This window comes from Athene noctua, chromosome 14 (genome assembly GCF_965140245.1).
Source record: "Athene noctua chromosome 14, bAthNoc1.hap1.1, whole genome shotgun sequence".
In the NCBI taxonomy this organism is placed as follows: Eukaryota; Metazoa; Chordata; class Aves; order Strigiformes; family Strigidae; genus Athene; species Athene noctua.
In genome coordinates, this window is record NC_134050.1 from 2,754,782 (window position 1) to 2,769,034 (window position 14,253).

The window sequence follows — 14,253 nt, forward strand, 5'->3', positions numbered from 1 at the left end:
AGCTGTTGGCCCAATTCCCTTGACTCAGTGCTTATACTGATACAACAAAAATCGAAATCCTAACACTAAGCTCACTAGTCCCATCTGGGGTGTTCCTTAAGGAGGCTTTGTGGATGTGCCACTGGCTACTCTTAGGTATTGTCCTCCCTCTACTTCCCCAAGAACCAGATGATGCTTTTTGGGACCCGTTGTTCTGCTGGCCCGAGCACTAAACTGTTCAGCCGCAGGGATGAACCACTGGCTCTCCCCAGGTGGTGCTCACCACCTCCCCAAAGCTGGACGGTGCTGCAAGAGAGGCAGCTCTGGGACTTTTTTATTCTGCTAACCTTAGTGCTATTCCTGCCCAGCCTAGTTTTACAGACAGTACTGGCAGACCAACTGTGGTTGAGGTACTGGTGCTTTCTTTTAAATAGATTCTCTTTTATTAGAAACCAAGAGCAGCAACAAAACTTGCCTGGGAGTAATACAGGGTAATTTGAATAAGGATCCTGAGTTACCCTGTGATTTCGAAAGAACAACAAACTATATGACAAAATCCTTCATGCAAATAACTTCCAAGTGGAAAGAATGACTGGCTCTACTAAACCCCAGCTCACTCCTGATATCCTGTTAGCTTGAAGAGGAGTAAAATGTAAATAAAAGTGACTCCTTATATTGGTAAGTGTGGGGGTGTGTTGGTGCACATAATCATATTAGTTGAACAGAGTCACATACAAGCATAAAAATCATAGTAAAGATGTCTTTATTCCAAAATAATAATAATAATAATGTGTTAGCCAGACAGCTACAAAACATCTACACAAGACTTTGGTAAGAAATAGTCATGGTAGCTTTTTCATAATTCCACAGCAAACAAAAACAACAAAGGAAATCTAAAAACGCAATCAAACAAAATTTTGTTTAAATCATATGCTGCACACAGAGTCCTACTGTACATTTGTTAAGCCCCTAAAGGTCTCTTTTTTTATTATGTGTAAATCTTCTACAGCTTGTATGTTAGAAAAAAAAAAGGCTACACACAATGCTAAGATCTGATAGTTGAGGTCTACAAAACTGGAGTGACATCTGTGCTTTCAGTTCAGCAGTATTCTTCAGGAGATAGAGATAACAGTTCTCATTTTTATTGACTGATAATCAGTGGCTATTACACTACTAGAAAGTTTACAGTAACAACGTAATACTTCTACATATTGTATATCAGAGCTTTTATTCTCAATAGAAAATCAACCTCATTTTTTCTTCATTTGTGTTTTTTTTTTACAAAATGTAACAAGCTTAAATATTTCTTCTGTATCAAGTTAGAAGACAAGTGATGTGTAAAATGTGTCAACAGAAAAACAGTGTGAATAGCTGAACCTAAGCAAGAACGATCATACATTTCTGACCCAGTGCAATCTACGTTGTCGCTGAAAGTATTAACAAGGTGGGGAAAAAAATAATAATTTCAACATTCATAACTTTAATGAGCCTAAGAGAAATGACTGGAAATCACACTGAACAGCCTCCTAAGAGAAGAAAAAAAAAGTATATGGAGAATCAAATTAGTAAGAACCACAGTGAAAGGAATGCCAGATTGTTTTAATGGACAATTTTGTGGGCATATTCAGCAGGATGTTTTATGTTTCCTATATACCTAAATGTGTATTTGGACTACGTAGCCTTTGGCAAAGGGAGTAATTAAAAGACAAAACAGCTTGATGAACTGGAACAAACATGAAAGTGAAACTAGGACATTGGTTTTAATTATTTGCAGAAATAGGCACAGGTTTGCAAGATTAGCTTGAACAAATGGGAAGCCTTGATGAGATAAAATATAGTCTATAAACTCATGGCATTTCTCTTTCCTTTCAGGAGAAACTTTCTGCTGCTGGTCCCTCTGCCCCAAGCTCTCACAGATCCAAGCCTACAAAAACCAGTGTCACACATCTCATAGGCAAAGATTATTTTTCGGAATGACTAGCCTCAGCTGGGATAGCCTCTATCTAAGGGCAGCTCACGAAGGTAGGTGCTGTGTGGATCGTGATTGCATGTGTAGTTCCGCCTGGCTGAGCTCCTTCTCTGCAGCCATCTGCTTCTTCACCTGAAATATGCTCAGCTGGGCACTCCTCCAGTGTCTATAACATTTCACTGTTTGTTGGTTTTTTTGTTGGGTTGGGTTTTTTTGGTCATAAAAAGGTTAATGTGCAAGGTAAGGTCATAAATATATTAGGGACGGTCTTGCTGCTACACTGTAATGACAGTGCTAGAGACATGAACTGCAGAATTTTCAACAGGCACACTATCTGAATTAATATTATTAAATGAGCCAAGCTGTGCAAAACGTAAAATGTTTGGTTTTAGCATTAAATCTTGTTGTATACTTTTTTTTTTCCTCCTGGTTTGGTTCACTGTGGGCTTGCACCCATTTCATTTAGCAGCAGTAGGAGAGGCTTAACACTGTAGTTGGTTCCATTATGTCCCTGGCCCTCCCTTTATTCCAGATCTAAAAAAAAAAGCAGTAAAATACCTTGAGAAGGTGGGATGGGACAGCTGTGGAAGTCCTGAGCAGCCCTTGCGGTGTTCAGTGGGGAAGTGCTGATGACAAGCCCTAAGCCAGCCCGCGTAGGCCGTTTGGGTACAGAGGGGGGGGGGCTGAGGATCCCCAGTTGTGGTTCACAGCAAAAACCCTTGGGTGTCATGTTCTCAGGATTATGACCAAGTGTTAAGGGAGTGAGTATAATTACTTAAGGTTGGTTTAAAGAGATGATAAAATCATTTTTTTCTCTATTCACTTCTCTCCAGCTTGTTTTAAGAGGTCAGCATCAACAGTCTTGATTTTCAGTGCATTGCTATTACTGATGTAGAGACATAGGTGTATGCTGCCTTCCCTGGACCAAAAGATAACCCATTGCTTTCATCTCAACTTTAATGTCAGATTCTAAAATGTACAGGACAGTGTTATATTCCAGTAGCAAGTGAAGCCCAAGCTCTTGCTGGTCCTACACCTGGTTATGTGTAGGGATGAGAGCTAAGCTCTGCAGAAGTCACTGTAAAACAGCAATTAGAAGGGTGAGATGCTGTTTTATAATATCTCAGATGGTTTGTCGATTGCTGAAGTGGTCAGGGAAGACATTTATCCTAGCTAGAATAGCTATAAATTAATAATTTCCATGAATTTAGTAGTTTTTAGAACCTTTTATACTCTGAGTTAAAAAAAAACCCTATAAACGACACTGCTGTGAATATATTTTTGTGTCAATCTGCAATCAATATTTTAAGAGGCTGTCAAGGTTTGATTTCAGAGAGAATGTTTGTTGATTATAAGAGATGTCCCCTTCCTTTGTTATAAGAGATGCATGAGAACCTGGCTCACCTTTTCTCTACCATTTTTATTACATTATAAATCTCTTTATCCCTTAGCTTGTGATTAACATCCTCATGAAACTGAATCTAATCTTCTAGTGTGTCTCAGGTGGAAGTCCTTCTGTGACACAGCAGTTGCAACTCTGTGTTTGGACCCATTTCTATTAGGTCTGTACCCATTTTGAGAGGCAGTATATAGACCCAAAAAGAGAATATGGCATCTAAATATAGAGTATGACATTCACTGGTTTTCTTGGTGTGCTGTTTTGACTGACTGTGTAATGGGCAGGACATCACTATTGAGCTGCACAAATTATTTCCTTTCTAAAGTTTAAAGAAACAAACACCATTTTTCATGGACCATAGCATCCGTGTGAAGAAAAGTGTGTACAGGATAATTACTAGAACTGTCAGCTTAACCCAATAGTGTAAAAAGATAAACATGCACCTTTAATATTATTGAACCAGCATTACTGAAATTACTCCTTGGCATAGTTGTGTTATCACATAGGCACTGCTTTGGATTTTTAAAATCAAATGGAGAGAGAAATCCTCCCACATATGAAACATGTCACTTCAACTTAGTGATGGTAATATGCATGCATCCCATATCTTTACAAGTAGTATTTCTATATGGCTATTCCATGTCCACAGGTATGTGTGTATTTTAGTTCAATGACTCAGAATGACTTAGTATTTTTATGCATTAAGGGCTGGCTGGAGTAGCAAAGATTTACTCTCAGCATAAATCTGTGAGGCAATATTTATAAAATATATTTCTTGCACCAGCAAGACTAAAAAGCAAACCACACTGCAAAAATGAAAAGTAACATACACTTCATGTTTTTCTTGTTTTAAAAATCAAACCAAGGTTGACTTTCCATTTAGCTCAGAGTGCATCACTTGGAAGCCTTGTGTTTTGTTAACAAGGATGAACATTACATGCTCTTAACTCCTTTTTGTCTTTGCAGCTAGTAAACTGAGTACTTTTGGACCTCTTCTTCACCATCATGTAGCGTTCCTGAATTCCACCACCACAAAGTGTAGAACATTCTGTCCAAGCAGTCCATGGTTTCAGCCTACAAACTGAAAAAGTAAGTAACTCGATTAAGTTCTTAGTCTTTCAGCTTAACCTACAAGTCTTAAAGTGTATACCAGTATGCATGTGTGCACATATAGAGCTTTTGAATCTAAGATAGCGCAGGGTATTAGAGAAGTGAGAAACCCCAGTTAAGTAAAATCAAGGGGCATTTATCAAACACTGAAAAAAAAATAAAATATATTAAATCTAAACACGGCTTACATTAGAAAAGATAGCTAAAATGAAGAAATTAAGTGAGGGGAAAATATGAACCACAACTTAGCAGCAATTCATACTTAGATAACAAACTGTAACACAAGGTATTAAATAAAATGGATGAGAAGTGGATGGTAAGAGGGTTCTGTAGTGAAAAAAGCAGCTGATGCTGGGTAAAATTAACAGAGTTGGGGAAATAGAGTATTAGAGCCAGGAACCAAACACATGTAAAAGTTGGAGGGAACGGGATGTGAAGATTATAATCCAGTGCTGTAGGAAGAGCACGCTGGACATTGCCAGGACAAAATTCTTAATAAACAGGAAAATAAAAAAGGGCAAAAAATGTAAAAAATGTGTGGAAGCTGAAGAATGGGAAAAATGCAAAGAATACAAAGAAGACAAAGACTTTGAATAAAGAAAAGAATGTGTAAAGTGGAAAGATATGAAGAATGCAGCTATCAAAGAATTGGGGAATGTGAAAAAAAGTAAAGAATTCAACAAATGTGAAGCATGATAGCTATGCGAAGGATTCAAAAAATTCAAAACATGAAGAATGCAAAGAATTCAAAATATGAAAAGAATGGGAGGAATGCAAAGAATTAAAAGAATGAGGAATTCAAAGAATGCGAAACATGCAAAGATTTCAAGGAATTCGAAGAATTCGAAATATGCAAAGATTTCAAGGAATGTGAAGCATTTGAGGAATTGGGAGAACCCGAAGAATGCGAGGAATTGGGAGAATGCGAAATATGCAGAGATTGCGAAGAATTCGGAGAATGCGAGGACTTCGGAGAATGCAAAGAATTGGGAGAATGCGAAATATGCAGAGATTGCGAAGAATTCGAAGAATGCGAGGAGCCCGAAGAATGCGAGGAATTCGGAGAATGCGAAGAATTTGAAGAATGCGAAGAATCCGGGGAATTCGAAGAATGCGAGGAATTTGAAGAATGCGGAATGTGCAAAGATTGCAAGGAATTCGAAGAATTCAGAGAATGCGAGGAATTCGAAAAATGCGAAATATGCGGAGATTGCGAGGAATTCGAAGAATGCGAGGAATTCGGAGAATGTGAGGAATGCGAAGAATCCGGAGAATGCGAGGAATTCGGAGAATGCAAAGACTTCGGAGAATGCGAGGAATTCGGAGAATGCGAGGAATTCGGAGAATGCGAGGAATTCGGAGAATGCGAGGAATTCGGAGAATGCGAGGAATTCGAAGAATGCGAAGAATCCGAAGAATGCGAAGAGCCCAAAGAATGCGAGGAATTCGAAGAATGCGAGGAATGTGAAGAATTCGGAGAATGCGCGGAATTCAAAGAATGCGAAACATGCAAAGATTTCAAGGAATTCGAAGAATTCGAGGAATTCAAAGAATTCGAAGACTTCGAGGAATGCGAAATATGCAAAGATTTCAAGGAATGTGACGCATTTGAGGAATTCGAAGAATGCGAGGAATTCGAAGAATGTGCAAAGATTGCAAGGAATTCGAAGAATTCAGAGAATGCGAGGAATTCGAAGAATGCGAGGAATTCAGAGAATGCAAAGAATGCGGAGAATGCGAGGAATTCGAAGAATGCAAGGAATTCGGAGAATGAGAGGAATTCGAAGAATGCGAGGAATTCGAAGAATGCGAAGAATTCGGAGAATGTGAGGAATGCGAAGAATCCAAAGAATGCGGGGAATTCGAAGAATGAGAGGAATTCGAAGAATGCGAGGAATTCGGAGAATGCGAGGAATCCGAAGAATGCGAAGAATCCGGAGAATGCGAAATATGCAGAGATTGCGAGGAATTCAAAGAATGCGAGGAATTCGGAGAATGCGAAATATGCAAAGAATTCGAAGAATTCGAGGAATTCGAAGAATGCAAGGAATTCGAAGAATGCAAAAATATGCAGAGATTGCAAAGAATTCGGAGAATGCGAGGAATTCGAAGAATGCGAGGAATTCGAAGAATGCGAGGAATTCGGAGAATGCAAAGAATGCAAAGAATTCGAAGAATTCGGAGAATGCGAGGAATTCGGAGAATGCGAAATATGCAGAGATTGCGAGGAATTCGAAGAATGCGAGGAATTCGGAGAATGCGAAATATGCAAAGAATTCGAAGAATTCGAAGAATGCAAGGAATTCGAAGAATGCAGAATATGCAGAGATTGCAAAGAATTCGAAGAATGCGAGGAATTCGGAGAATGCGAAATATGCAGAGATTGTGAGGAATTCGAAGAATGCGAGGAATTCGGAGAATGCGAGGAATTCGGAGAATGCAAAGAATGCAAAGAATTCGAAGAATTCGGAGAATGCGAGGAATTCGGAGAATGCGAAATATGCAGAGATTGCGAGGAATTCGAAGAATGCGAGGAATTCGGAGAATGCGAAATATGCAAAGAATTCGAAGAATTCGAAGAATGCAAGGAATTCGAAGAATGCAGAATATGCAGAGATTGCAAAGAATTCGAAGAATGCGAGGAATTCGGAGAATGCGAAATATGCAGAGATTGTGAGGGATTCGAAGAATGCGAGGAATTCGGAGAATGCGAGGAATCCGAAGAATGCGAAGAATCCGGAGAATGCGAAATATGCAGAGATTGCGAAATATGCAGAGATTGCGAGGAATTTGGAGAATGCGAGGAATTCGAAGAATGCAAGGAATTCGGAGAATGAGAGGAATTCGAAGAATGCGAGGAATTCGAAGAATGCGAAGAATTCGGAGAATGTGAGGAATGCGAAGAATCCAAAGAATGCGGGGAATTCGAAGAATGAGAGGAATTCGAAGAATGCGAGGAATTCGGAGAATGCGAAGAATCCGGAGAATGCGAAATATGCAGAGATTGCGAGGAATTCAAAGAATGCGAGGAATTCGGAGAATGCGAAATATGCAGAGAATTCGAAGAATTCGAGGAATTCGGAGAATGCGAGGAATTCGAAGAATGCGAGGAGTTCGAAGAATGCGAGGAATTCGGAGAATGCAAAGAATGCAAAGAATTCGAAGAATTCGGAGAATGCGAGGAATTCGGAGAATGCAAAGAATTCGGAGAATGCAAAGAATTCGGAGAATTCGGAGAATGCGAGGAATTCGGAGAATGCGAAATATGCAGAGATTGCGAGGAATTCGAAGAATGCGAGGAATTCGGAGAATGCGAAATATGCAAAGAATTCGAAGAATTCGAAGAATGCAAGGAATTCGAAGAATGCAGAATATGCAGAGATTGCAAAGAATTCGGAGAATGCGTGGAATTCGAAGAATGCAAGGAATTCGAAGAATGCAAAATATGCAGAGATTGCAAAGAATTCGAAGAATGCGAGGAATTCGGAGAATGCGAAATATGCAGAGATTGTGAGGAATTCGAAGAATGCGAGGAATTCGGAGAATGCGAAATATGCAAAGATTTCGAAGAATGCGAGGAATTCGAAGAATGCGAAATATGCAAATATTTCGAAGAATGAGAGGAATTCGAAGAATGCGAGGAATTCGAAGAATGCGAAGAGTCCAAAGAATGCGAGAAATTCGAAGAATGCGAGGAATTCGGAGAATGCGAGGAATCCGAAGAATGCGAAGAATCCTGAGAATGCGAAATATGCAGAGATTGCGAGGAATTCGGAGAATGCGAGGAATCCGAAGAATGCGAAGAATCCTGAGAATGCGAAATATGCAGAGATTGCGAGGAATTCGAAGAATGCGAGGAATTCGGAGAATGCGAAATATGCAAAGAATTCGAAGAATTCGAGGAATTCGAAGAATGCAAGGAATTCGAAGAATGCAAGGAATTCGAAGAATGCGAAATGTGCAGAGATTGCAAAGAATTCGGAGAATGCGAGGAATTCGAAGAATGCGAAATATGCAGAGATTGCGAGGAATTCGAAGAATGCGAGGAATTCGGAGAATGCGAAATATGCAAAGATTTCGAAGAATGCGAGGAATTTGAGGAATGAGAGGAATTCGAAGAATGCGAAATATGCAAAGATTTCGAAGAATGCGAGGAATTCGGAGAATGCGAAGAATCCGGAGAATGCGAAATATGCAGAGATTGCGAGGAATTCGAAGAATGCGAGGAATTCGGAGAATGCGAAATATGCAAAGAATTCGAAGAATGCGAGGAATTCGAAGAATGCGAAGTATGCAAAGATTTCGAAGAATGAGAGGAATTCGAAGAATGCGAGGAATTCGAAGAATGAGAGGAATTCGGAGAATGCAAAATATGCAAAGATTTCGAAGAATGCGAGGAATTCGAGGAATTCGAAGAATGCGAGGAATGCGGAGAATGCAGATAATTCAAAGAATGCAAGCTATGTGAAGAATGTGAGGAATTCGAAGAATGAGAAGAATTCAAAGACTGGGAGGAATGTAAAGAACGCGAGGGACTCGAAGAACGCGAAGAATTCAAAGAATGCAAGGAATTAGAAGAATGCGAAATATGCAGATATTTCAAGGAATGCGAAGTATGTGAGGAGTTCGAAGAATAAGAATAATTCGAAGAATGTAAAGTATTTGTAAAATGGAAGAAATATAAAGAATGCAAAGAATTCGAGGAATGCAGAATATGTAAAGAATGAGAAGAATGCGAGGAATGTGAAGAGTGCAGAGAGTTCAGAGCATGCGAGCCGTGGGGTGGGGGTTTGTGGGGGGCTGCCTTGCCCTGCCCCGCGTGTTGTCCCTCCGGGCGCAGAGCCGCTCCCCTCGTGCAGCGCCGCCCTGCCTTCCCCCTCACCTGGGTACTGCTCGCTCTCCAGATTTTTTTTGGCTTGTTCACTTCGCCTTTTCTCCCGCGCCTCTTTCCAGCGCCGTTTTTCCATCCCTGGGCCCCTCAGGCATTTCCTCACTCGGCATTTTGTGCGCTGGACCGTCTCTGGGCAGGCCGTTCCCCCGAACTGGGGCTCGGTTTTGATCATTCTGGTGCGGATGCTGTGGCCCTTCCCGCAGGAGGTGTTGCACTCCGACCACTGCGACCACTCCGTCAGCTCGCAGTCGATGGCTGCGCAGAAGGGGGACACAGAAACCATCAGACCAAGCAGAAACACACAGATGGACCCCACCCGTCTTTACTGCCTGAATACATGAGCGCAGCTGACACCTCCCGTCTTCTCTGCCAGTTTTGTGAGGTCACGTATCAACATTTTCAGAGCCCATTTCTGGCAGAACTTTGATTTGACACTTTGCTCCATTTCTCCTTCAGGAGTGGTGCTGCCAGATCATTAAAATGACAGAAAACCTATACAGAGTTCTCCTGTGCCTTCCTCAATTTTCCAGTCTCTACACATATGTCTAGTTTATAAGGAAAAGCTGTTAAAAACAAGAGTTATATTCACAAAGAATCCGATACCCCCGCAATCTCAGCCTTACTAAACAAGATGCACCAACACCGTTATGTCTTAAGAGTTTTCATCTTTTCAGCGCTGCTTAAAACTCACAGCCCCAGTAAATACTAATCAAAATGATATTTCACATTATTTTTAAAAAGCTCAATTAGCAAATTACAGCGTAAAAGCCTTTTTTAGCCAATACTTACTGTGAAAAATAATGTAATTAGTTCTAAAGCCTCATAAACCAGCTGGCAAGAGGACACTAAAAGCAAGCCTCTCTTATCCAGCGGTGCCTTAGGCTACCGTGCTTCGTAAAGACGGCAAAGCAACTAGAAACTTGCACCGTCCAAGAAGTGGGGGTTTTTAGAGGAGTAAGGTAAAAAAAAAAAGATATTCCAGGTGGCAAAAGGATGTGGATCCGTAACAAGGTGATGATACAGGTCAGAGATGGAGCCTCTGTGAGCTAAAACAATCACACGGGTGATTTTAATCCTTCCTTGTTTCAGTCCTTCCTCCCAATCACCCATTCTGCATTTGAGTAAAAAAATTTATATATAAAGCTGACTTATTTACGATTGAGAAGTGCATAAACTGTTGTCTAAAACTTTAGAGTGCTGTGTTAAACACGGAGGAGCCATATACCCAAAGCAATATTGGTCAGCAGTATAGAGTAAGGCAAGCTGCAATGAAGCCGTGATCATATTCCAGCTCTCAATAGCCAAAAGTACACAACAGTAATAAAATACAATCATTAAAAAAAAATCCACAGATGATAAAACTCCCATACTACTGATTCTCCTGTAGGTAGTTTAGGAGTGAAACGTGGATGGAAAGCACGAATCAGAAGAGAGTACCGGGTCACTTGTTTACAGAGTTCAGGAGGCAAGGACTACTCTTGCCAGCTGTAGACCCCCCCTCTAAAGCAGAAACAGAAAGCAGTCCGTGGCATTCCTAATTTCAAAAAACATTTCTCTAAAATTGTCAAATTCTGTTCCATAACCAAAGCCAAGCAGGAAATAGTTGTCTACGTAATAACTTTTCTTCGAAAAAGGAGCTGTTGTGAGCATCTAAGAAGCAACGCTGAGAACTGGGGGGGGCGTTGTGGCCCACAGACTGTACCAGGCAGAATTAACCTCCTCCTCCCCCGAGTTCCCCGCACTCACGGCACTCGGGCAGCATGCATTTCTCTGCTTGTTCCAGTTCCTCGTTGCAGTCCCCAAGCTCGGCCGCAGATTTCAGCATCCTTTGCCGGGTTCGCATCCCCTTCCCACACGTTACGCTGCAGTCACTCCATTCAGACCAAGAAGAGAGGAGACAGGGGATGGTATCTAATGAGAAAATAAAGAAGGTAATGAGTTCTCGTTATACGTAAATCACAAAGAAATACGTTTTGTAAAGAATACAGGTGGAAAATGGACTATGTTTTATCTGTCATTAACCAATTATACTTTGTTGTCAGTTTGGACAAAGTGAATCACAAGCTGAATGACATTGCTGGAGCAGCTCAGAAAAGACTATTAAATTGGAAGGTTTCTTTGGTTTTAATACCTTTTCTATAGCTTGTTTGTATCTGCATAGTCCCCGTGCTTTCAGGGAATAAATAGTTTAAGGAGGTACGTTTCGATCGTAACTCCAGTAAAAAACCCTGGATCGTTGCAACGGACAGCACTGGAAGTCAAATCGATAGAGTGTAAAATGTGATGCGGCCACATTTTATCTACCAAAAATCTTTTTAAACTTAATTCTGCCTCTGGTGAAAATCTTAACGTTTCGTTAAGAAATTAAAAACAATATTAATAGTCACAGTAAGGGTGAGGCTGGCTGACTGCACAAAAGACTTGACCCAATTTCTGAACTGTTCATGGGCTACAAGGAGAGGGCACTGTTTAATTCTAGCCTAAATATACCTTGTATTCCCTAAATCAGAGTTGCTTGGGTATGGCTTGCTAATACACGCATCACTGTATGGGTCATACAGTAATAAGATACCACTGAGTATTTTTTACGGATGCTCTCATCTTGATGGCGAATGTGGTACTTAATGCACATTCCCCGAGGGATCTAATTTTAAGGAGAACAAGAAAAAGCAACATTGCTTCTGGGTTAGTTATAATCTTTATGTGGTGGAGCAACACATCAGAAATGATGCTTGTTTTTGTCATAGACAGGATAAACTCACGGACACGTACGGCATTCAGGCATCATGCATTTCTCTGCCTCTGTAGTTTCTGCCTTGCACATGGATCCATCAGCGGGAGTCATCTTGATCATTCTGTGTCGTCTCTTCATCCCCGTGCCACAGCTAGCACTGCATTCATCCCACTCTCCCCATTCAGTGACCAGGCAGCTGCTAGGGGCTAGTCAAAACGGACAGAGAAAACCGTTCATGAGTACGGCTCATATAATAAAAAAGGTTTGGGCAGTGCTTCTGCTGTGGGCTGGATTTTACAAAGCTACAGAAAATACTTACAACATTCCTCATTTACAATACATTTCTCTGTCTCTTCGGTAGGCACCTTGCACATAGAGCCGTCTTCAGGGAACTGTTTTACATATCTCTCTCTAGATCGCGTTCCCATCCCACAGGAAACACTACAGGGGGACCATGTAATCCAGTCAGACATCATGCAAGTGGAACCATCTAAAATACAGAGAACCATTTCAATTGCTAATATTAGCAGAACTGCTGATCAATCTGTAGCTGTCCCTTTGTGTACAGTATCACTTTTACGCTGCTTCTCACTTTCTGTCCTTTTCTCTATTGCTTATTTACTCCTTCCCTTTATACTTCTGTATCACCCATTCACCGACTTGGATAAAAAGAAATAACCAGAGACGGCTTCAATTTGTGTTCCGCAATTATTCCTCCCTTTGTCATAACCTAAGCCATACTGCAGCGACCAACAGCTTCAAGAACTTGAAGAGTAAACCCTTAAGGGAGTTGTTCTCCACCCTTTCCTCTTGATTACCTTCATCACTGCAGCCTGGACCCATGCATGGCTGAAAATCCTGGGTGTCCGGACAGGGCACGCTGAGGTCCAGCTGAGCTTTAAGCATTCTCTGCCTCATCCTCTTGCCCTTTTCACAGGTAGAGGAGCTGCAGGCTGACCATGGGGACCAGTTTGAATATATGCAGGTCTCAGGGGTATCATCTAAAAAATAAGAAAAGGGGGTGAATGTTAAAAACAGTCTTTCATTTGCTTCTCTTTACGCGGCTGGTCATTACGTTAGATGCTAACAGGAGACATTCTTCCCTCATGCATTTTATCTTCTTCATTTTAGCCCAAAAGAAAAAGACTAACTGCCAACTTAAAAAAAAATAAATAATTTATTTGAACGCCCAAAGGCTTCTCACTTTTATTGTTATTGTCACCTTCCAGGTATACATGCAATTTCTTTGCTGCATAAAGGAAGGCTAATAGTAGATACCAGAAAAGATAAAAACCTGAATCACTCGTTGGCACTGAGTGGGACTTTTGCTCTGAAGGCAGTTTTGTACTTTATCAAGAAACGACAGTGGAGAATGGAACAAAATATAAAGTAGTACAGCACAAACTAATTTAAAATGTACCTTCTTCCTTTTCCTCTGGTGCTAGATCTGCCACAATATCATCTATGTTATCAGGTACGATGTTGCATTGCTCCCCCTGCAAAGAAATTATTGTGGAGTTTGGATACAGGAAACTCGTATGTGGACGCAGCAAGAGGGTTTAAAATAGTATACTGTGAGACACTATTACATATACAGCACTTTTTTCTCTCCTAATTCCTATGCATACATAAAAATAATCCTCAATTGAGCAGCTACAGTAATTCCCAAAGGTAGGAGAAGTCATACCTTAAGACAGTTTTAGTTCTTTTCTGCCATTATCTTTGTGGTGGGTAGGTTAAAGAGTATAGATTTGGATGGAGGGGAGAAGATCATTAGGGTTTTTTTGTTTATGAAGGGTTTTTTTTACTTGCTTGAGAATCTTATCTGTATAATATACCTTGCGTGCAATTCTCTCAATGACAACTCTGGCTACCAGCTTGATAGATCCTCCTTCTGGATCATAAAATGGACTTTGAGGATGATCTAAGCTTGTAAGTGGTCGGATCTTTTCTTGAGGCACTGTAGGTTTGTTAGGAGACTGGAAGAAAAAAAAAAAAGTTAAAAAAGAAACTAGTAATTATTATTATTAATACAGATCATCCGCAGAAGTGAAAACTTCTCTGAAATGATAAGCTGGGAAATTCCAATACGAGATGAGCTTGGCACATTCATACGTAGTGGCAAGGTGTTGGGATTTTTTTTGGTGGGGTTTTTTTGGTTTTGTTTGTTT

At 40.6% G+C, this 14,253-nt stretch overlaps 1 protein-coding gene across 1 annotated transcript in view; it reads right to left on the reverse strand.

Annotated features, from left to right (window-relative positions):
• Window positions 1-725: 725 nt before the first annotated feature.
• Window positions 726-14,253, reverse strand: part of SPON1 (spondin 1) — a 188,325-nt gene continuing 174,797 nt past the window's right edge. The window contains exons 9-16 of the mRNA XM_074918292.1: window positions 13,921-14,061; window positions 13,503-13,578; window positions 12,901-13,083; window positions 12,402-12,572; window positions 12,121-12,288; window positions 11,095-11,259; window positions 9,340-9,603; window positions 726-4,428 (exon numbers count right to left, since the gene is read on the reverse strand). Of these exons, the coding sequence (XP_074774393.1) occupies window positions 4,265-4,428; window positions 9,340-9,603; window positions 11,095-11,259; window positions 12,121-12,288; window positions 12,402-12,572; window positions 12,901-13,083; window positions 13,503-13,578; window positions 13,921-14,061 (1,332 nt within the window). The 3' untranslated portion in view covers window positions 726-4,264. The remainder of the gene's footprint in view (window positions 4,429-9,339; window positions 9,604-11,094; window positions 11,260-12,120; window positions 12,289-12,401; window positions 12,573-12,900; window positions 13,084-13,502; window positions 13,579-13,920; window positions 14,062-14,253) is intronic.